This window comes from Rhododendron vialii, chromosome 1a (assembly GCF_030253575.1).
Source record: "Rhododendron vialii isolate Sample 1 chromosome 1a, ASM3025357v1".
Lineage (NCBI taxonomy): Eukaryota > Viridiplantae > Streptophyta > Magnoliopsida > Ericales > Ericaceae > Rhododendron > Rhododendron vialii.
In genome coordinates this window covers 41,560,759-41,584,341 of record NC_080557.1, presented here as the reverse complement: position 1 = coordinate 41,584,341, position 23,583 = coordinate 41,560,759, and the positions used below count along the sequence as shown (strand labels likewise).

General features: G+C 37.1%; 2 protein-coding genes across 10 annotated transcripts; one reads left to right on the top strand and one right to left on the bottom strand.

Moving 5' to 3' along the window:
- The first annotated feature begins 9,742 nt into the window (after positions 1-9,742).
- On the top strand, positions 9,743-11,425 carry LOC131322426 (uncharacterized). The gene is made up of 2 exons (XM_058353785.1): positions 9,743-9,877; positions 10,588-11,425. The coding sequence occupies exons 1-2, from the start codon at positions 9,842-9,844 to the stop codon at positions 11,308-11,310; spliced, it is 759 nt and encodes a 252-aa protein (XP_058209768.1). The 5' UTR covers positions 9,743-9,841; the 3' UTR covers positions 11,311-11,425.
- Positions 10,560-18,625, bottom strand: LOC131322027 (monofunctional riboflavin biosynthesis protein RIBA 3, chloroplastic). Of its 9 annotated transcripts, XR_009198779.1 has the most exons (11): positions 18,293-18,624; positions 17,779-18,118; positions 17,241-17,459; positions 16,409-16,734; positions 15,935-16,064; positions 15,541-15,867; positions 14,967-15,103; positions 14,001-14,158; positions 13,157-13,581; positions 12,375-13,038; positions 10,560-11,116 (listed from the first exon to the last, which is right to left on the bottom strand). XR_009198779.1 is itself a non-coding variant. In XM_058353569.1 (8 exons), exons 1-8 carry the CDS (start codon positions 18,364-18,366, stop codon positions 14,569-14,571), a joined length of 1,608 nt encoding a protein of 535 aa, XP_058209552.1. In that variant the 5' UTR covers positions 18,367-18,623; the 3' UTR covers positions 14,169-14,568. The 9 variants fall into 9 exon arrangements, 4 of the variants coding, with proteins under 4 accessions (XP_058209552.1, XP_058209224.1, XP_058209142.1 ...); XR_009198719.1 differs by having other exon boundaries at positions 12,375-13,581; XR_009198739.1 differs by lacking the exon at positions 13,157-13,581 and having other exon boundaries at positions 12,375-13,102.
- Between the last annotated feature and the right edge of the window lie 4,958 nt (positions 18,626-23,583).

Below are 23,583 nucleotides of genomic sequence, written 5' to 3'. Positions count from 1 at the left end.
ACTATACCGCACCACTGCTTTGTGTAGTTGGTAAGTCGCCGTCTCTCCTTTGTGGTAGGTCTTAGGTTCGAGCTCCACAAGGGACAGGCCCTTTGGGGGCCAGGACTATGGATAGTCTTTGGACTCCCCGTACTAACCTTAACACTCCCACTAACCTCCGATGATGTATATCGTCGGACAAAAAAAAAAGATACTACTACTGTACCGTTTTGTGGACCGCTTTCCTCCGAGGGTATGCACACCCACCACAGGAAAAGTACTCAAAGTGTGCAATACTCTGGTCCATACTTAGTTCGGTGTTGAAATAAGTAAATGACATATACATAATTTCTTTAGCTGCTGATTTTGTCAATCTTTTTTTTTGTTAACGCTACTCCTCTGCAAGTGTATTTTTGGTGTAAAAATACACTTACAAGGAAGTGACGTTAACAAAAAAGAAAGTGGCAAAATCATTTTCCATTTCTTTTGATCTTATTTTGATTTAATTGACTTGATTGAGCCCGCGAAGCTGTGAAGGGAGGGATGTGTGTATATGTCATCAATTTTTTTTTTTTTTCAGTTTTTAAACAACTTTTTCCTCGATTCTTTTCGGTTTAGATATTGGAACTAAACATTTGTCAGTCTTGCGAAAACAAAATCCATCGCAGCTAGTGTTTAGAATTATGATCCGAATCCTAGTAAAAGATGAAGTCGATGGGACATTGGGAATCTAATGGTTTGTCAAGTGAAATTTACTTCAAATATCTACGTAATAAGGAAGAATGATTTTTGAATCTTATCCCTCTATAAATCTTAACTATTGATTTGCTCCATAAATCCTACGGTTCTCCCTCTATCTCAAGCAATATTAATTGCACAATTGTCACTTATTAAATCTCACGTTAGCCGTGCCTTCAAACACGGACAAACCCTATACTTTTACAATGGAGTAATATTTCCCTTTTATTTTTTGCGAGAACACTATTGCACTCTGTTTACTAGAGTATTGATGTCCGATCAACTGGTTCTTTTGAAAAAATATTGAACTTATCGTACTCAAAAAAATAAGTGGAGAGAGATAGAGGGAGAAATATTAAAAGTAGGTGGAATCTAGAAGGTATTTTTTGAAAAATGCTTTTTGAAAAGCAAAGAGAACAAGACACTAGTGTTTCCGGGTAGTAAAAAAATTATAAATTTTTTATCTGTGGTTGAAAAGTTAGATGTTTCCGGTAATAAAAAAATATTGAGAAATATCAGGTTGTTTTCACGCCCTCCTTTTTATATTCCACACTTTTTTTTCCCTTTTTCTACATGAATTTACAATATTGCCTTTTTTCAATATACTTTTTTTCACACGTTCAATGTTGCCCTTTCTTCAATAAACTTTTTCACACATCCAATGGCAGATGGCAACACAGTAAATTCATGTGAATAAAAAAAATAGTGTGGATTATAAAAAAAAGGAATGTGAAAATCACTTCCTAATCTAAATCTCTATTTTCAAATGTACTTCTAATTGTGTGGTCATTATGTCTTAAATTACCATTATTTGATAATTCAGGTGCCTGAGTCAGCTTATGTGTACCTCGATTAATTTCGGAGAACCAATAGTACCATCATTTAGGAGTCTGAGTCAGCTTACGTGTACACAATCAAAGATGAATTGAGAGTAAATGTGAGTTTCAATCCTCTAGGCCTAAGCATGGCCCCTGATGTGATATCAAAACAGGCTTTACTCCGAGTCCAAAATTTTAATCTACGTCATTTCGCTTTGTTTGGTTTAAGTTTTAAAAAGTTATTTTTGAGAGTTGAGTGGTAATGAGTGGAGAGAGATAAAGAGAGAAATTTATTGAAAACTGTGCCGAGAATTGAAAGTTACTCTCAAAGTTGAGAACCAAGCGGAGTGACTACCTTTTACTCTACGTTTTCCTGATTGGCAGAATCGCATGTGGCACGCGACACGGTCCAACTGCCAAGTGTCCAATCGGAGAGGGATAGGGGCTTGCACAGCACGTGCGCGGCTCCTCCGTCCAAAACGTCAAAAATGTGGTTTTGTTTGTCTGTTTCTACACGCGTCGCTGCGTTACAGGGAATGCACATGACCCGGTATAACCTAATCAGCCATGTGCCGCCGCGCAGCAGGACAAGCCAAAGCACAAAAACAAAAATCCCTTCTTGCTTACAAAAGTGCTCCTAATTAGCCCCACTAATGATAGGGACATGCCAATTAAAAATTAGGACTCCTCCATAAAAAAAAAACACCTAAAATCAATACTAAACTAAAGGTTTGATTATAGGCTCGTATAATATTATGGCGGAATATGCCCCATATAGTCATCTAATGTACATAGGCTAAACAGTACTGCTCAGAGGTAATAGTAAATAGATTCATTAACCACAGGTTTGCAATAAAAAACCCACAGGATGCCATGTGTCACCGTATTTTTACTTGGAAGCATAACGAAAAGAAATTAATCTGCTAATTAACCATTGCGCTAAGACTAATAGATAACTTGTATAGTATTGATGCCCGTGAAATTAATCTGCTAACCAAAGCGTATTGATATTTCATGAAATGGGTGTTGATATCGTACTGTAATTCTTATGGCTTTGTATATATGAACATCATCTACCGCTGTTTGAGCTGTGATTCGTAAATTGGTACAAAATAAAACGAGTTTGACAAATTACTATTGGCATTTTTGTGAGGTAAAACATTAACTTCACTATGGTATGAGTTGATTACATCATGTGGAAGCACCCCAAAGATAAATATTTCCACAAATTATTATGACATAAAGTAATAAAGTCATGTATATAAAATAAAATTGGCCATCACATGAGCAACTTAGAATAATTCCATAGATACCAATGGCTAGAGTAGGTAAAAAAAAAAAGTCTTTCACAAAATAGTAAATATTTTGAATCATCTATGTGAGATTCGAGATGGCCCCCACACATAGGGCCTTCTATAATCTATAATCGGATTTGGCACCCGTTGTCAGGCTAAGCAATTTACGTCCTTTATCAATATTTACGTTTCTAGATAGCCACCACATGTAAATGAGACGTATGATAAGCAAGTCATTTTTTATTTTTTAGGACATGCATTAAGTGTTAGCTATGAATGTTGTTAGAGAGATTTGACCATTTTCTGTCTTGTACATGATGTCTTCCAATTTGGCTACCACCCCACTTGCAGCCATACTGATTTGAATACTCCTATCATTTTTCACTTCTTTTTTTGCCAATATAACATACATCTGCGGGGAATTAGTAAGTTAATAATCAAAGAGACTTCTTCGACGCCTCTCTATAGACACGAATCTGAGATCTCTTCTTTGAAAGCCAATAAGTACAACCAGATAGACCAAGAGTTGCATTTGATCATTTTCCACTTCTATACATGCATAATCACGCGAGAAAATTACTCCCTCCGTCCCTATTCTTTAGTTCCTTTGGTAGTTCGTGTCACTTTTCAATTAATTATATTTTACAATTTATAATTTTTTAGGTGATTTTGAAAATATCGTTTAAAAGAACTCATTGAAATCTATCAAATAAGATCCATATTCCATATAAATCGTATTACCTATTAAAAATTATAATAATTTTTTATTCGATTGGAATAGGACGAGAGACAAAAGAACAATGACCGAGGGAGTAAATTGTTTGTTTATGATTTCACATGATTTGGTCGACGGGTAAAGTCGTTACGGTTGGGGGCCTTGGGATGGTAAAAAGGCAAAGCGGTCTTTGCTTTATGGGACCGTTTAATTGGTGGGCTCAAAAAGACCCTCCAAAGAGCGCAATTACGAATATGCCCCTATAGTGGAGCTGTTAGGTCATGGGCTAGGCACGTGTAGCGTATTTATTAACCCCCAAAATAAGTTTCAAAGAGAAATTATTCCGTGCACATAGACCATGCCCCAATCCCTTCTCTATGATGGAGTATTTGGTGATCGTGGGGCATCGCCATGTGGTTCCTGATTCTCCTTTCCCACCATAAATTTATGTGAGGCTCAGGGTAAATTGGATGAACTCTACATAAATTTGTGGTGGAGAAGAATGTTGTGACACTACATAGTGCCCTAATATTATTGAATAATTAATCGTTCTCTCGCCGCAAATTCGTAGCAAGTATCGTACGAGGTGGGAGTTAGAGAAGATTAGGGGCATAATGCATGGTTTCCAGGTTTTCTATTAAGTTAAGTTTATGTTTCAATCTTCAAAGCTTCTAGTTCTAAGTGGCAAACGAGTTTTTTTTTTAGGATGTCCGAACCAATATATGACATATCAACTAATTTTTTAAGGACCAATCTCACTGTTCATTAGTCAAAGGCCTAATTTAAGAACGAAGCAAGTTTTGTATAGTTTGGTCTGTAAGAGTTGATAGCATTTTGATATAATGACTGAGATTTATCCATTTCATTTTTCAATCTAAAGGTCCATATTTATGAGGCATTCATGCCCCCATGCCACTCAGGGTATGGAATAAAAATTCCAACAAAAATCTCCCTCAAATTAAATTTAAACCAAACGAAGCTCTCGACATGTTACAAGAGAGCAAATTCCTAAGTTTCGGACCTTATCCGCAAGCCAATCCAACCTTGGGTTATGCTTAATTGATTTTTGAAACCCTCACCTTCAAAATGATGGGTCAAAATCTCCAAGATTTACAGACAACAAAATCACACAATTCACATCAAGTATATCCATATATACATGAAAAGTACTCCAATATTATTCATTTTTCCATCGACAAGAGTGTCTTAAGGCATTGCTTTCCGCAGCACCTAATTGCGACGTACATTTACTAGCTCCCATGTTCAACCAAAACTCATTCCATGAAATTAAGCAGTAGTTAATTAAGTCTAATTATGGTAATTTGGCTCGCGATCCTAGGTTATAAAAAAAAAAGCTGAGAACCCATTGACGTCGTAAGCACACTCAACTGGTGTTACCAACCGTGCCACAACGCTCGGTGAATTGATTCCCGTAGTTAGCCGACGTATGCGTAAACTGATCCGAACACTTGAAATATTTTTAAAAAAAAAGTATCCACAACAATTGAACATGCAAGGATGATCAAGGCACGAGGCAGGGGATTGCATGTGTGTGCTGAAACTTTTTCAAACTTCACACAATATTATTAAGTCATTATTAATGAAGTAACCTGATTCCCAGCAAGGGTTACCTTATACCATGTTTTAAGAGAGAGAGAGAGAGAGAGAGAGAGAGAGAGAGCTGCTAGATGCGTTGTATCAAGTAAAACCATCTAAGTAAAATCTAGCGGCTGGTTTGTCTTTTAAAAGGGCTTTTGGGGGGGTATTAAAAAATTCAGCTGTTTTGTCTGCTTCTCAGTTGGAGAGTACAGCCCGAATTATAAAACTCATGTTTAGAATCATAAACAAAATCTAACCACATAAAAAAAACCATTGCGTGAAAGCTAAAACACAATTCAACACCCCCGGTAGCACATGACAAGCGTACTACTTGAAGATCAACGGCCGGATTAACGTCGGATGATGGAATAAAACGTCATCGTTGCTCGATCCAACGGAAGGGGTCGACGCGGCACGGTTCTTCTGTAACGTTTAAAAGGCCATGTTACTATGATACAAAAAAAACATAGCATTGCAGTTTAATAGTATTATTGATTATATAAAAAAAAGGCAAGAAGTGCCGAAACCGCTTGTCGGGGATGAAGAAAGAAATATTCAGGTTTTCTGGAAGGGAATTACCTCATCCATGTTAGGTTGTCTTTGTCAAATTTAGACAACGTTTTTTCAGGTTGGTTTTTGCAGTATTTTTTATATAGTAATGTCTAATGTTTTAAGCAAGCTATATATACGTATATACAAAATCTGCGTATATGTATGGACGCATACATGTGCCTTGCAGCCTTTGGATGTACTTGTGTAGATATATAGTAGTAGTAGAAACATTGCCGGCCCCGACATTGGGGTTGCCCAAGTCGGACCTCAAACTTGATTGCCCGCTTACTATAAAGTCTGTGTATATGTAAAGACGCATACATGCGCCTTTGTCATTTTGTTGGAAACTGATACTCACCTTAACTATGTGGTACGTGCACACCATGCCATGAAGGATTGCACCTCAGGTCCTGTACGGTTGTACCAAAACTTGTTTGTACACATCCCTTTTCCAGTGCAATTTCAGTCAAAGAATGGCGCAGAAACATCGTGCTTTTTCGAAACTGCACGAAAACAGACGTACATGCTTTTTTTTCGGTATGGAAGATTTGACCACGAATTAACGAGGCCTGGTCGTCCAAAAGCTTTCTGGGACTTCTGATTGCCAGAAACACAATTATGTTCACCCCCAAGGCTAATAATTCCACATTTCATGGAACTCACTTTGATACTTCACCCAACCTCCTTTTTCATCCGTAAGGTGTTTCATTTTCTACATAGAAAATAACCATGAGTTTGACATGATGGAACAACATCAATACTCTTTGCAATGAGGCAGCCGAAAAGAAAAAGAAACAATAAATTAAACAAACAACAAGAGACAGGGGGGCAACTCTACTATGTGATTAGAAGTTCAAGCGAAGTCTCCGAGTTCAAAAAATTCATTAAAATTTGCTATTTGTTAATTTGTATGTAAGATTTTTTTTTCTTGGGTATTGTCCGCATTAGATTTGTATGAAGGAAAAGTAAACAAAAGTATACTTAAATTTGGAAGTAAGTAGATAATACAGTTCCAAAAAAAAATATAGACCCGATAAATTTTCAATCGAGATTAATAAGTAAATATCTTTACTTATATACAATTTCGTATATATCGAGTTGCACCATTTTACAGCTATATGAAACGCTCTTTGGTCATCTTTCGATGTCCTTTTCGAAGGGAAAGTCAATGAGTAAAAATCAAACCTATATGGATTGGCTTTTCATTCCATTGAACAATATAAGTCTTTCGCGGCCTCGAGTTCAAAGGCAGAAGAGTAGGGAGCTTGACACCTCTCGTTTCGTTTCTTACATACGCAACAAACTTCTGTACGTTTTTTTTTTTTTGGTGACAGAGAAATAGCCTTACAGTCAGGCCAGTATATAGACCCGACTGTCCAACCTAAACCTCCGGAAGAGCTAGCGCGGCTACACCAATCATGGCCCCTAGCCTAACTTCAGGGTATTCACCCGGTAGGGAATCGAACCCCATACCTTAAGGAGTACTCCTAAAGCTTGGATATCTACCCAAACCACTAGAGCAATCCTTTGGGTGTGGAACTTCTATACGTTTTTGTCACCTTTACATCAAAATCCTAGAGCCACCCTAACAAAGAAGAATGAGTATACACATATGTACTTGGTATTTGAAGCTAACCCGGACATCAGAATTATCAAAAATGTACTTTGTATCCGTCAACATACTAGCTTAAACACCACGTCCAAAACCAATGTACTTTTGAAAACAAAATAACATGGGTTCATGCGGTGCAGTTGACATTGACTAATAGAAGCATCCATAGTTGGACATTAACAACTTCCATATGAGAAAAACTTTTTAACGGGGCCTCCCGTAAATAAAGTTTACGGAGGCCAATCTCGACTGTCCAAAAGTGTTTCAGACGATTCAGATTAAAGATAAACTATTAACGGTAAGAAATATTTAATACGTGTAATAGTTTAAAAACGTATCTCAACCGTTGATTGTCAAAACAGACGAGTGAGATTGCGCGGAACCGTGAATAAGAATCATAAGATATCTCCTTCCATATACAAACGGTAAATCAAGTTAAATTTAGAATTAAATTAATTTCAGCATTGTGACCCATGGATCTAGGACATACTATTCCATTTAAAAAGTTTCCAAAAGAGTAGAATAAAAGTCATAAGTCAACTATGTGGTTTATTCTTTTTCCTTGGGCAGTTCACAAGGAAATCTAGCTAGTACACTATCCCCTCATAGCATAATCTATTAAAAATAAGATTATATTATTTTTTTTCAATATATGTTGGATAATATTTAATTCAAGTGTTTAAACTCACTTTTTGGAACATTTGAGTTTTCTTTCTCTTGACAATGTTGTTAACTGAAATTATATCAGTCGCAAACCTAAGGCGGGTACATAGAAATACATCAATAATAATGTCAAATCGGTCACACTATATGTCGACTGCCGTAAAATCTAGAATCATTTGACATCGTGCATAATATATTCATTGACATTAATCCTATTGTCACCTTAATTCTCCATTATGTGATTGGGAAACTAATGAAAAGCTAAAAGCTTAAAATGTTGGAACTCAGAATCATATTCTGAGAATTAAAACTCAAAAGACCAGGCAGTTAGCCCGGCGGTCGTGTAGCAATAATTGGACTGTGAGATTGCGATTCAGATTCTATAAAACGGAGTTTGATGCCTATTGTTAATTTGTGATCGATGCTATCTTTCACGACATAAATACTATCTCATCATTTTTTGTTGTGATATCTGGAAAATACGTATTGACATCCATAAAGATGTCTTGATATCCGAGAAATACGTATGATACAATATATTGTATGAATAGTATCGTCCTATATCCCTCGAGGCTTTAGTTAGGAAGAAAGGAACATTTGTTTTCATTTTTTTGTACCCCCCACAAAAAAAAAAATGATACTACTGGGCCCAGACAGGAAAATAGCAATGATCGGATGGTGCTGATCATATTTCCCATTTTCCTCTTGTGAAATCATTCAGTAGTTTGAGAGCATCATTACTTGGTTCTCCGGACAACTTCACAATCACACATTTTCGTGGATTTTTGACTAAGTGTTTGGACTCCGCATAAATATGTGACTCTAAAATGCTTCTGAGCACCACGTGGTGGCGGTGCTGAATAATTACTCCTTTCTCACACAGACGCCGTTAAATCATGACATACCATGACTTATGATGGTCCGCCGTACACACAAAACTCAACCTTTACTGCTAGCTTCCCCCGAAAATGCTAAGGCCACCCATGGGCAGAGCATCGATTGGGAATCGACAGGTTCACGGGGTTCACTCCGAGTCCCGTACAGACAATTTAAGCCTTTAATAATTAAAAAAAAAAAACCTGAGTGGGCTTATGAAAAATCAGTTCAATCCGATATGTATAGGTATTCGATCTAATCTTTTATTTTTTCATTCAGATTTCAAGATTCAAAATCTGAATAAAAAAATGGAAAATTGGATCAAGCATCTACACATATCGAATTGAGCTGATTTTTCACAAGTCCATTTGTTTTTGTTTTTTTTAAATTATTGAACGGTTTGGATTATTCGTGCAGAATCCGGAATGGACCCTGTGTGCCCGTCAGTTCCCAGTCGGTGGCCGTAGCAGCGTTGAGTTTCCCCCCTCCTCTTCTAGAGGCAGAAGACGCCGAAAGGAAACCTCAAATCATACCAAAAGGTCTAAAAACTCAAAAGGGGCATTTTAGGAAAGTTTGCCTTTCTTAACAAACAAAACCGCGTAATCAACAGCTTGCTTTCCAAATAATTAGACAGAGAGAAAACGACCGTTTTAATTTCCCCCATACACCGAAAAGGAATTTAAGGGAAATCTAACTCCATTTAGGGGGGGAGAGAGAGAGAGAGAGAGTGTTCCAAATGCATTTCCGTCTTTGAAGAGAGAGAGGGAATTCAAAGTTTTTGTTTTGAATTTAATGGAAATGTATTGGGGATTCCTTAATTAATCTTTTCTTTGTGATGTGGATTGGGTATTCTGGAAGTTTGTGAGAAAGCCATTGCTCTCTCTCTGTCTTTTATTGAGACCTTTGTCCTATAAAGACTCACAACCCACCACATTCCATACTCCCCCAATTGCTCTGCATTTGCTCTTTCTAGAGAGAGAGAGAGAGAGAGAGGATGGAGGATATGGCCTCTTTATGGAGTTATCAAGAGGTGGGTAACTCTTAATTTCTTCCTTTGTCCTTCTTTTCGGTTCCTTTTCCACCATGCGTTTGATTAATGCTTTGTTTGGTTCTGCATTTAAAGTTTTCTTCCACTGTGTAGATTCTACTTCACTGTACTTTTAACTCAATTCCAGATTTCGTCTCTGTTTCCCTTCTGGGTTGCCTTTCATTCATCTTTTGGCGAGAATTTCAGTACGTTCATGCAAAATTCATTGAATTTTGAAGTGTCTTTCTTTGATATTTCAGTAATTTTGAGTGCCAGTTGCAGTCCATTTCTTGTTTTAAAGTTGTTTTTTTGCTGTTGGGTAATTCAAAATTCTTCCCCAGAAACTTCATGGATGTCAAAACCTATATACACCTACATGTATGGCTGCATGACTTCCTTAGAATTTTTGAGGTATCCATAGAAACCTGTAAATTTTAGAAAAAAATAAAAATAGATGAAGATAGAAACCTGTGTATATTTAATTGGGTAATCCTTTGAAACCCCATAATTCCCTTTCCACTTCTTTGGAGTAAGAATCCTATGTTGTTTCCCATTTCCCCCTTTTAACTTCCAATTCAATAAAGCAGCTTGGTTTGACTCAAGTGGCTTGGACCCCTGTGGGTAGTTTTCAGTTCCTCCTAACTTTGGATTAGTTGCTCTCTCTCTCTCTCTCTCTCTCTCTCTCTCTCATTAACTCTTGTCTGAAATTGCAGGGCATGGATGAACTGAAGCAGAGGCTTGTGTATACCAACCTGGAACTGGAATCAGCAAATGAGAACATGAAGCAACTGCTTCAACACCTCAAACAAGCTTGGCAAGAAAGAGATGAAGCAAGAGACCAACTCCAAAAACTACTTACCAAACTGACTCCTTCCACTCCACCAGCTGAATTCCTCACTGCCCCACCCCAATTCCAACCCACCAAAGCTAACTCAAGCATAACTGAATCAAACAGCTTATCCGATACGTACGGATCGTCCCCGGTTGATTCCCTATTTGATCCTGTCTCATCCCCAGAGCTACTCTCCAACATACCCAACAAGCCATTTGTTCCAGAAATGCCTAATTTCGATCAAGGTTGTTTGGTGGTTGACAATTTCGTGAAGGGAAAAGTTCTACCTGAGAAAGGGAAACTGTTGCAGGCTGTGCTCGAGGCAGGGCCACTGCTTCAAACTCTTCTTGTGGCAGGGCCGCTTCCACGGTGGCGGAATCCTCCCCCTTTTCAAGCATTTCACATCCCACCTGTTTCAGTCAATGGGTGTGGCTCAGAATTGGTAGTCAATCACAAGCCAGTTGGAAATCTAAGCTATGTGCCTAGATCGGTGAATTCTCCACCATTTGGTGAGATTCCTTCTCAAATGTTGACGACAACATCTATGTTGAACTTTGCTAGTGGTGGTTATGTTCCGCCCGGCAAGCGACAAAGATTCCTGTGAAACCTTAGATGATTCCCTGATTTTCTCTCTAGTATTTTTCGGTGTACATTGATGGTTGAGGGTGTAAATGGAAATACTCAGTTTTGGGATTGAATGATAGTAGCTATTTAACTTTCGTATCGTTCTATTTAACTTTCTTGTCACAAGTTCACTTTCTTTACCCAGGGTAGTCATATTCCTAATAACTAATGCAGAAAATTAAGCAGAGTTTCAAGCTTACTAGTATCGGTTTTTCTTTTCTTGGGTCAGCTGGGTGTGTACACACGAACATGCACAGATGTATAGTGTGTACAGAAAAATGCTTTGGTCTTTGTTTTAGGTAATATTTGAGACAAATCCCTAGCACAAAATATTTTAAGTCAACAGATTTTAGACAAAATATTTTTCTGTCTCACAAGGGATTAAGGAAGAAAGTGGAAACAGAATCATGTGGGAGTTCTTTTTTGATCCTGTAAAAAAGGCAACACCAACAAAACTGTTTTCCGATTAAAAAAAAAAAACTGTTTCCATCGGCTTATATTTGGCGTAATTTTCTAATGAAAAGATCAAGATCATTACAGGAAAACTTTCCCAGAAAAAGAGAACATAAAATGGACTGGACTGACTGGACTGTTGAATCTTAACAAAGAAGAAGACAATTTACGGAAGAAAATACCATATGAAGACCAGCACATACTTCTTCTGTCCATGTGAGGTGCTAAGAAGAAACATCACAAGAGGACAAAGGAGAGAAAATTGGCATTTTTGTATCAAGAAAAATTTGTCTTCCTGAAAAAGAATGTGAGGTGCTAAGAAGAAACATCACAAGAGGACAAAGGGGAGAAAATTGGCATTTTTGTATCAAGAAAAATTTGTCTTCCTGAAAAAGAAATGTCATTGCAAGCAATTCTAATATCATTTAAATTCCTACAGTGATGGAGACAGCAGTTTCTTAGTTCTGGAGGAAGTTATTCCCTTCTGCTAATTTCTTCTGCAATTTCCCGCAGTCTATATGTAAATTTGAGAACTATTAGCAGACATGTAAAAGTTGAGTACGCTAAAAAGAAATTGGAAGTAAAAAGTACCTGAACCTCAACTTGGCTTATGTAGATGCAGGCACAGAATAACATGAATCTCCAATTGAAACATTCGGCCCTTGAATCTGGTTTTTGTTGTGTATTCCATGTAGCTTCCAATATCATGCCACTGGAACGGGTCATGTCTTCTATACTTGTCGTTCGACTCCATGTGTCCGCTGAACAGTTCCGAAGTAGCAAGATGATTGAATGAAGGTGCTGTAAGCAGTGGTGAATACTCGTTCCATGGAGACAAACCCCTCTGGCGGAAACGTTCCGTCACTATAGACTGAACTCGCTGTGAACGTGTGTATATGTGTGTGCATATATACAAATGGAGGACAAATACGAACATTTTATTTTTTTACGTTTAATGGATTTTCTCTAGCAGTGTCATATCAATTTAAACACATGGAGAATTTTCTTGCAAAAAATGCAAGCTCTTCGTGAAACAAACAGAAGGATCAGAAGAAGTTTTGAGTCTTGTATTGAAATATTGAGTTACATGCAATTAGAAAAGTTAAATTCCAAATTTGGTCACATGTTTGAACTTCGCCCTTGGGATCATCTAGTTGAGCAACAACATACATGAAATATTGAAATAGATGAAATTGGTTCCCAAGATCAATTGAGGTGTGCGTAAGTTAGCGCAATTGGAAAAGTTATCTGCACTCTGTGCAGATTGTAGAAGAGGAGTCAATAGTGATCCACAAGACAAGTGCAGTCAATCCTTTCATCTGCAAAAGTTCAGTTTAAGTTTCTCGGAAACTTTTTCTTCAAGTAGAACATACCAGGTGACTGATGTGATTCTGAGAAACTTCATGTGTAAATTTCAGCATCAGGTTAAATGATAAATGGATAAGATAGTACCGACAAACTTTCACTTTGCCAAAAATCAAGGGTAGCTCCACTATGTGATAAGGGGGTTTAAGCGAACCCCCTGGATTCAAAAATGTACTAAATTCTTTTCTATTCTCAAATATAACTTGATTTTTCTTTAACATTGTCAGAACTGAATCATTCATACCTTGCCAAAGAAAATGAAAGTTCACTTAAATTTGTGACTAAATAGATAATGTAACTCAACAAAACAAAATAAACTAAGCCCAACAAATTTTGAACCAAAACAAATAAGTATATTTTATATAGAGCTCTGTGTACAAGAAAAATTCTTCACATTTTTGTCACCGCAGAATAAAAAATCCTGGAGCCGCCCCTGCTGAAAATGGGATGTCATTGCTGTAAAATGCAATAAATTTCTAAACTGACGGGAAGACAGCAGTTTATTAGTTTGGGATAGTTCACAAGAACCATACAAACGCGAAATCTCTTTGGTGGGAGCTCGTTGTATACATTTCCTGTTTCTTAGTTACTACAGGTTATTAAAGTAACAATGCTGCGTTTTTCATGGGATAACTTTTTCTAGAAACAGGACTCACAAGCGATTGCCATGTGAGGACAACCACAAAGACCCTTTGGTGCAATTTCAAAGCAGAGGACTCGATTCTTCCATTATGTACTGAATTCCCATTACCCAGTTCAAGAAGAAAAACGAAGGGAAAATGGGCCAAAGCAACAAAGATTGTGCAGTTTGCATAGGTGAATATGACGAAGGTGAACGGCTTGAAAACTTACCAAACTTTTCTCGCTCCTTCCATGTCGCTTGCATTGATACTTCATTCCAGACTCTTTCGAGCTGCCCTCTTTATAGATCATACATCTTTGATCCAGGGATGCACCGTGAGTATTCTGTTTCAGTGTATTTTTGTTGGACTTTGCAAAGGGAAGATATCCTGCAAGATAGATCAAACCATCACCAAATCGTTCAGTCCCACAACCTGCAGAGTTCTTTACCTTAAATAGATCCAAAAAATGCCAGGTGATTTAATTTCATTTCAAAAGACTAAGATAAATCCAGGGGAAATTTACCTGTTGTTTCCAGCATTCAGGTATCCACCTTTTGCTGGCAATAAAAATTTGATCATATTCTTCCCAGATTAACAAAGGCAACAAAAGATGCATCCAGAAAAGAGCTATGGTGGTAGTAGAGTGTAGTCAAACCTTTCTCTTGAAGAGCTTAACAGGCAAGTATGATCAACTATAAAGGGCTTACCTTTGAAAATTTCAGCATTGCCAAATGAAGAAAAGTGGATATAAAATCACTGACAAAATCAAGCAGAAAAGGTATGCTGAGCAAGAAAGCCTAGTTATGTACCTCTCTCACCCACAGAGTTGATTCCAAATATTTAGGCCAAAGCCTGCACTCTAACAGCACACAATTTATGAGTTATACTTGAAACATGTTGTAAGAAATTTCAGGGTGGCTTTATTTGGGTATGTTTTTATGGTCTATGAGCTCTTTATCAAGTGTAGCTCCAAAACAATGTAATCAATAGCAAGGAAATATAACCATTGAACAAAGCTCCGCAACAACATAAAAGCTGCCTACTCAAATTGAAAATGTGCATGTATCATCCATTAATATGAGGTCCCTCAGTAGAGCCTGTTTTATTTACATTTGGACTGATGAATCCATACAATGGTTCTTGTATATCTGACCCATAAACATGACCCATCTTAGTACGTTTTGTTTCCAGATACCTTTGGTTTTCTTCAGTAATGGGCGTCAAGACAGGAACACGCCCAACCACAGCCAATCCGTAGCCTTTCAGACCGGTGAATTTGGCAGGGTTGTTGGTCATTAAGCACATGGTCCGAACTCCCACGTCTCTTAGTAGCTGTGGTATCAGGTAAAATAAGTTAAATAGCATGACCTCCTATGTCTTCTGGAAGACTAGAACCATAAGACTTTGCTTTGAACATTGATTTGATGAGGGATTTATCAAGGGAAACCGATGAAATATTTGGCTTCTTTGCTCGATCTTTTCCTTTATTTTACCTATCTATATGTCTGAACCCAAATCCATCCCCCCACCCCAAACATTAAAAAAAAAGAGGGAAAGAAAAGGAGTAAAACAAGTAGACCTAGTACCCACTAATACCTGAATGGAAGGATAAATTGGGTCCAAACCTAACCCTTGTGCATTAGATGCACAAGGTAGTTTTCCTCCAACTCAAATCAGCAACATAGTAGGATGAGCTTTTGAACAGTGAACTAGTGGTCCCCCTAAATATTTAAGACAGGAGATTGGAAAGGAAGTTTTCTTGAACTGACCTGGGCACCAATACCATACTCCCGTGTATCAGCAGCAAATCCAAGTTCTAGATTTGCCTCAACTGTATCATGACCTTCATCCTGCAAATTATAGGCCCTAAGCTTGTGACCCAGGCCAATTCCACGTCCTTCATGACCCCTAAGGTACACAACCACACCTCTTCCAGCTTGTTCAATCAACTGCATTGCCAATTCCAACTGGCTTCCACAATCACACCGAGCTGATCCAAAGATATCCCCAGTCAAGCACTCAGAATGAACCCGTACTAGGACATCTTGTCCATGACCAATGTTTCCCTGTTGTATTTGAAGGGAAGAAAGAAATATCTTATCAGAGGTATGGAGTGCTAACATTCAAAGAATATGAAGTCTTACCTTTTAGAAACATTTTTACCTTCACTACCGCTACATGCTCTGTTCCATCTAGCTTCGAGCGATAGCAATACGCCTGAAACACACCCCATTTAGTTGGCAAACGTGAAACAGAAGTTCTTTCAACCAGCTTTTCCCTCTTTCTCCTATACCTACATGCAAAAGACAGAATAAGTCAACGAGAACCTTTTTTAGGATGTACCACTATAGATGCTCAAAGATATGAATCTCAATTTGCGGAACACAAACAACTAATCAAGTTAAAAATGTGTCCCAAGAAACCTAGTGACATGAATTGATTGACAATTCAGCAGTGTTTCAATCATGAGTTTCTGGAGGGATTTATGGGTGAAAGAGAGGGTAAATGAAAAAAAGAAAGAGAAAATGAAGATGATGAACTGAGGAGGCTAAATTTATTCTTGGTTTTCACAGTCCTTTTCCTTATTACATCTTAGAACTGTAAATTTTCAAGAGGACATTTTTTTGTGTAGCTCACCTAATCAAATCAGTGATTGAAACAATCGGAATGCTGTGGTCAAGAGCCAACTTTCTTAAACTGGACATAGAGGCAAGAGAACCATCCTCTGCATCAACAACTGACGAAAGAACAGAAATTGGCGGCAAGCCAGCCAGCATGGTCAAATCAACAGAAGCCTCAGTATGACCAGCTCTCCGTAGGACTCCACCATTTCGGTACTTGAGGGGGAACACATGACCAGGCCTTCGAAAATCTTCTGGCTTAGAATTAGGATATGAAAGAGCAAGGACAGTTTTTGCTCTGTCTGAAGCTGATACCCCTGTCAAGGTGCCAGCGTTGACATCCTATAAAGTTATAAAGGAGTGTGTGAGTTTAAATGTTTAATGGTGTATCTAATGCAAAGGAAGGGGTAAATGATCTAGAGCAAAACGGGGAATTATTTGCAAATTGAACAGCTTGCAAAACTTTCTATGTACATGACATTTGAAGAAATAAAATGCATCAATTTACAGAAGAAACCTAGCCTGCAAAAAAAATTCAAACTTTTTCTTTAGAGTGCATTGGTGATTGGCTGTTATCTGCAACCCTTGATGCTCTTAACATCTCAACCCAGGTAAATCAAGGCATTATATTGATATGAGACTTTACCAGCTCAGATAGCTGGACCTTTTAATTTTTTACTATAGTTATAATTTTCTGCAAAACCTCCATGGATATTGAGATGTTAACGTGTAAGGGTACATTGATATCGCTTCTAAGTAATATATGAATTAAAAGGTGCAATCACTTCTCATGGGATGCTAAAACATTTCCGGAATGAGACAAATGACGTACATAGAACCATACATACCACCGTGATGGTGAAAGAGGGAGCAGACGAGTCGTCTTCCTTCTCGGGCGACATTAAGGGTAGCTTTAGTCTCTCAAGATCCTCAGCTTTCATTCCCACAGAAACAATCCCCGATCCATGCTTAACCAAAAAAGCAATAGCCATGGTACTTGTAAGAGAGGCTGCCATGATAAGGTTTCCTTCAACTTCCCCACTTTCATCATCTACAACAATCACAAACTAGCACATTTTTGTGCAAAATGGACCAGCAAGAACACAATTAGCTTAAAGTTATAACACAATTTTACCCATGTTTGGCATCTTTGATGGTTTCAGTGTTCTATGTCTATTACCCGGAAAACACAGAAGTTGCTTAGAAATATTTTCAAAACCTACTTTTGGATGACCTTTCAAAAATTGCTTCCAAACAAATGAGAAACTGTGATTGGTTCCAAGACCTTCTTCTTCTTCTTTTGGGTTCCCGGAAACATGAAAAATGAAAACAGAAGAACAAAACAAGGGAACTGAAAACAACACCATAACACAGTATGCTACAAACCTTGCCTTGGCATAGCATATTAAGTGCCTGCTCAATGGAAGAGTACCCTTCAGTTGGGCAGTCAGGGTCTCCCTCGGCATCACTGACAAAGAAATCACTGGTCTCTGCCGTAATCTCCGCGTTCACTGTCCCAAATGGTGCCGAGGACGAGTCGTCCAACCCACCCAACAAAGACCCATTTTCGTTTCCTCCCATAGGACTTTCATCAAACAGGTTGTCAGCTCCAATCCCAGGTTCCTTCACAGCCCAACATCCAGAATTCAGCCACCTGTGCCCCTGAATCCCAATTGGGCCAGTTCCCACCCTCTGAGGAGCTGTGATAGAGCGATGAAAGCTGAAACTGAACCACGACATATAAGTTTGCTGGCAATGTACAAGAAGAGAGCTATTTACATCAAACCAAAACCAAGCTCACAATCAAACTCAACTCCATTAAGGTAACAAACAACTAAGCAAATAATCTCCCTTACAAGAAGAGAGATATTGATGATGAATCTGTTGCGTTTTCGCATACCTTGAGCTGATGAAGAGTTGAGGAAAAACTGGGTGCTGAAAAAAAACGCAATCCATGGAGGGTACGATCTTCATCGTCGTCTCATGATGTTAGTTTTTTTTTTTTTTGCCGGCATAAGCTCGTAAAGTCGTATAGATGTGAAGTGTCAATTTCGAGATGAAATTATGCAAATTCAAGTGGGTTATCCCAAACCAGAAACCCACCTCATGTTCTGGATTGCGATGTGCACGCAATTGGAATCGTATTCTTGCGTTATCCGTTACGGAATATGATGGGTGGTACTTTAGAACCACTTGCATGCGACACACAGTGACAGCTAAAAATATCTATACCCAAATGAACGCGCCTATTTCTTGCTGAAACAATTCTGCGGCACCGCCACGTGATATCTCTTTCTTGCAGGAACAGTTATTTGCGGTACCACCACGTGGTATTCCTGAGCTATGCACGCATGCTGTTGTTAGGCATGTGTGCGTACCAGCGTAGCAATGCCTGCAACACTTAATTGTAATGCCATGTGTGCATCAGCTCAAGACAAAGTACGTATCCCCGCTCCCTTCCATGAACAATATAATGACAAATGCAACTGAAGGCGTATGATATTCAATTATTATTGTTGCCTTATTCTTGTCATTTTCAAATTTGTTTTTTTTGTTTCACTGTCACGTTGATATAAGATAAACACGGACATTTGTTTACTGTCCCTAACACGAAGTGTCGTCCATTTTTTCTAAAATCTGGTAGTTGGTGCAGCGGTGTCCTATCCGTGTCCATATTACTTGCTGCAAAAAAATAGATTTTCAAGGTAGAGTTCAAGGATTGAAGTGAAAGCTCTTAGCCCTCAGATTTTGACTCACCCTCGTTATAGAATGGTGCAGGGCATTTGTTAAAAGCTTAAACGCCGCAGCAAGACAAGTTTCCATGACTTCATTAAGACAATGGATGTAGGGCTCAATATGCCAACACTGTTAGCAAAGCAAAGGAGGGTGGTAGACACAACATGGTATACAACATTTTAGTGAAGATACTTTGTTTTAACAAAATGGTGTCCATCTCCTCAGGCCACCATCATGTGGGAGTTCGAATTAATCCTCGTTTTGTTTCTATTGTTGCCGAAGCACTTTTTATCCTAGGGCAGGGACACTCTATTCGTTGTTGAAGAACTCTTTATCCTTATTCACCTATGGGCAACGGCAGACACAAGGGATGCAGCGAGTGCCTGAGCCTTTGCACAACTCTAAATATTCACAAAATATTCACGGGTGGCGTATTGGTTTTTTAGGAGAATCTAAAATTTTTCTATGATATTGGCTCCGGCAGGTCTCTTGAGTGAAGAAGAGTTCATAACAATCCTAACCATTTATGCAATTCAACATGGTGGATGATCGAATCCCATGGAGGTTTGAGCAAGTGAGAATGAGAAAAGCAGTAAATGTTTGTCCTTAATGAAATTGCATGTTCGAATTCCACATAGACCAAGCATTAGAGCATCTCCAACCCATCCTTTAAAACACAAAAATAGAGAATAGATGTAACATATTGAGAGGGAATTTTGTAATTTATTCCCTTTTCTCACTTTATGAGAGAATATTAGAGAGACCCGTGGCACTTTTTAGAGATTTAGTCTCCAAATTTACTTTTGGGTCTCCAAAAATAGAGATCCTACTCTCATTTTGGAGACCAAATCTCAAAAAAGTATCATGGGTGCCTTCAAGATTCTCTCATAAAGTGCAAAAAAGGGAATAAATGATAAAATCTCCCCTTAATATGTCACATCTATTCTCTATTTTTGTGTTTTAGAGCTTGGTTGGAGATACTCTTACAAATTTTGGGGCCACTGGAAGATTTGTTTGATCGTTAACTTCAGAGCTTCAGAATAAGTCGAGGTGCGCGCAAGTAATGTGGCAAAAAAAAACATGGGGAATGATCTTTCAAGTACTAAAGTTCATTACTTTGAATTTAATTTCTGAAATGAATAATGTAAGAAGTATTTAAAAAGTACGTTCAAAATGATGTAGAGTTACAAATATTTTTTTTTTTTACATAAAGGCACGGGCATTTCAAATTTAAAAGAACAAATTTAAATCCATGTCACATGATTCATTACGTATTTGTTCTTCTTTAATTCCATGTCTAAAGTGGATAAACCACACATTAAATTTGAATGAAAACTTATCAACCAAGGAAATTTCATAAAAATAAACCCATGCCCAGTGAAGTGGTGGTAAGTGTTACTACTTCTTAAACTGTGACTGGAGCCATGGATATTTTTTGTTTGAAATAAGAAACAAAAAATAAATGATAATGCCAAAACTCCACTGAACAAAAGGCTTGCAGCATTTACAATGGACAAGATTTTTATGCATTAGAGGTTTGACACCAATAAAAAGGATTTTAACATTATCACTACCCATTAGGAGTAATTTTTCCATTGGCAATTAAGTGTTTCTACATCATTATTCATCCTTCATACAAAAATGGAGGGTGACTATTCGCAGCCCCGTATTTTCTCCCTTAGCCCACTACATTTCGGTAAATAGTTGTTGAAAATCATATATAACATTTCGGTAAATAGCTGTTGAAAACAAGATTATATTTCGGTAACTACATGTCAAAAATATGTTCAACCTTCGGTAAACAACTGCCGAACATACATTTTCAGTAAATAGCTGTTGAAAAAAATATTATATTTCGGTAATTGTATGGCGAAATGTATCTCAATTTCGGTAACTAACTATCGAATATAATTGAAAATTTTTAACGGGTTAAGGGAGAAAATACAAGGCTGCGAATACTCGCCCCCTACAAAAATACATCACTAATTTTCAGCTGCTGCCAATACAACTCAAGTAATTCCGGTGTATAAAATTGCTATACAGAGTCCTGGCACTAGCTAAAAGAAACCGCAAGTCTATCTCACTACACGAATTCACCGCTCCATCCAAAACGGTACTATTTGGGGCTCAATAAATGAGCATGAAGATGATGATTTTGTGGGGTACATTTTTGGTATCTACATAAATGATTCAAAATTCTTAAAATATTTAAATTCAGCTAAAAAAAAGTCCAGATATCGGATTGGGCTATTTTAAAAAAAAAATCAACAAAAAAAGTATTTTAAAATCCAGCCATAGATAGCTGGTAGAGGTGAGCAAAAAATCTATCAAATCGCGAATTCAGTCCAAACCAATTCAAAATTTGGGGGCCACTGAAAGATTTGTTTGATCGTTAACTTCAAAGCTCCAGAATAAGTCGACGTGCACGCAAGCAAGGTGGCCAAAAAAAAATAGAAAACCATGGGGGATGATCTTTCAAGTACTAAAGTTCATTACTTTGAATTTAATTTCTGAAATGAATAATGTAAGAAGTATTTAAAAAGTACGTTCAAAATGATGTAGAGTTAACAAATATTATTATTTTGTTACATAAAGGCACGGGCATTTCAAATTTAAAAGAACAAATTTAAATCCATGTCACATGATTCATTACGTATTTGTTCTTCTTTAATTCCATGTCTAAAGTGGATAAACCACACATTAAATTTGAATGAAAACTTATCAACCAAGGAAATTTCATAAAAATAAACCCATGCCCAGTGAAGTGGTGGTAAGTGTTACTACTTCTTAAACTGTGACCGGAGCCACGGATATTTTTTGTTTGAAATAAGAAACAAAAAATAAATGATAATATCAAAACTGTTTTTGTTAGTGCTAAAACTCCAATGCACAAAAGGCTTGCACCGTTTGCAATGTACAATATTTTTATGCATTAGAGTTTTGACACCAATAAAAACGATTTTAACATTATCACTATCCATTAGGAGTAATTTTTCCATTGGCAATTAAGTGTTTCTACATCATTATTCGTCCTTCATACAAAAATATATCACTAATTTTCAGCTGCTGCCAGTATGACGGAAGTAATTCGGGTGCATAAAATTGCTATACAGAGTCCTGGCAACAGCTAAAAGAAACCGTAAGTCTACCTCACTGCACGAATTCACCGCTCCATCCAAAACGGTATTATTTGGTGCTCAATAAATGAGTATGAAGATTGATGATTTTGTGGGATACATTTTAGGTATCTACATAAATGATTCAAAATTCTTAAAAATATTTAAATTCAGCTAAAAAAAAAGTCCGGATATCGGATTGGACTATTTTAAAAAAAAAATCAACAAAAAAAAGTATTTTTAAAATCCAACCATAGATAGCAGGTAGGGATGAGCAAAAAAATCCATCAAATTGCGAATTCAGTCCAAACCAATCCAAACCAAAAGGTTTTGTTTGGTTTTTTAATAGTATGGTTGGGTTATGGTTTAAAAAAATTAGAAACCGCATTATATGGTTTGGTTTGTAAATTCATGTTCACAGTTATGATTTCAAACCAATCCAAACCGTACAATACATATATATATATATATATATATATTTGAGTTATATATATAATTTAATTATAATTCGCCAAATAAATAAGGGAGCCTTAGTCAACAACTTTTCTAATTTATTATTCGTATTAAATCCACCGCAACAATATTTAGTTTTCCTTCTATGCCAAGATAATTTAAACTAAAATTCTATAAATCCACCGTAATAATTAATTAGTTTGTTAATGTTAATGTGTTTTTGGTAATTTGAATAGAATTGGTTTTAATAAAAGTTTTTTTGAATTTATCTTAGTAATTTTAAGTACTTTAAATATTTTTTGAAGATGATGGCTTAGTTCAAAGCAAACCATAGTTTAAAACCGAAACCGAACCGTATTTTAATGGTTTGGATTGGTTTGGTTATCTATTTTTTACGGGTTGGTTTAGTTCTCCAAATTCATAATCTGTATATATTGGTTTGGTTATTGATTTACTATAAAACTGAACCAATTCGAACCATGATCACCCCTAATAGCCGGAGGACCTATGCAAAGTCCTACGTACACAAATAATTCAAATACAACATCTTACGTACACTAGTAGGGTTCACGCACCCCACATGTATGGAGGTTGTGCTTGGTATTGCGTTTTTAGTATTTTTGTAAGCAACCCTGCTAATCACACGGATATCCATGAATTGATTTTGTTGTGGGGTCTACCATGGGTTTTACACAAACGATTCAAGCTGTTTATTAAATGTAAAATATTTTTTTAAGGATCCTCAAGAAAAATAAGCTCAATCTAATACTTATAGGTACTTGATCCAATTATCTAAATTTTCATTCAGATTTTTGAATAATGAAAAGTTAAATGATTAGATCGAATACTTATATGGGTATTAAATTAAGCTAATTTTTCATGAAGC

Excerpts from the sequence above, each read along its gene's own strand:
- LOC131322426 (XM_058353785.1), top strand. The coding sequence starts at position 9,842 with ATGGAGGATATGGCCTCTTTATGGAGTTATCAAGAG. Across the intron at positions 9,878-10,587 it reads CTTTATGGAGTTATCAAGAG|GGCATGGATGAACTGAAGCA; the intron begins GTGGGTAACTCT and ends CTGAAATTGCAG.
- LOC131322027 (XM_058353159.1), bottom strand. The coding sequence starts at position 18,366 with ATGAAGATCGTACCCTCCATGGATTGCGTTTTTTTTCAGCACCCAGTT. Across the intron at positions 15,868-15,934 it reads AGCATGTAGCGGTAGTGAAG|ATATTTCTTTCTTCCCTTCA; the intron begins GTAAAAATGTTT and ends ACCTCTGATAAG. Across the intron at positions 15,104-15,540 it reads AGTATGGTATTGGTGCCCAG|CTACTAAGAGACGTGGGAGT; the intron begins GTCAGTTCAAGA and ends CTGATACCACAG.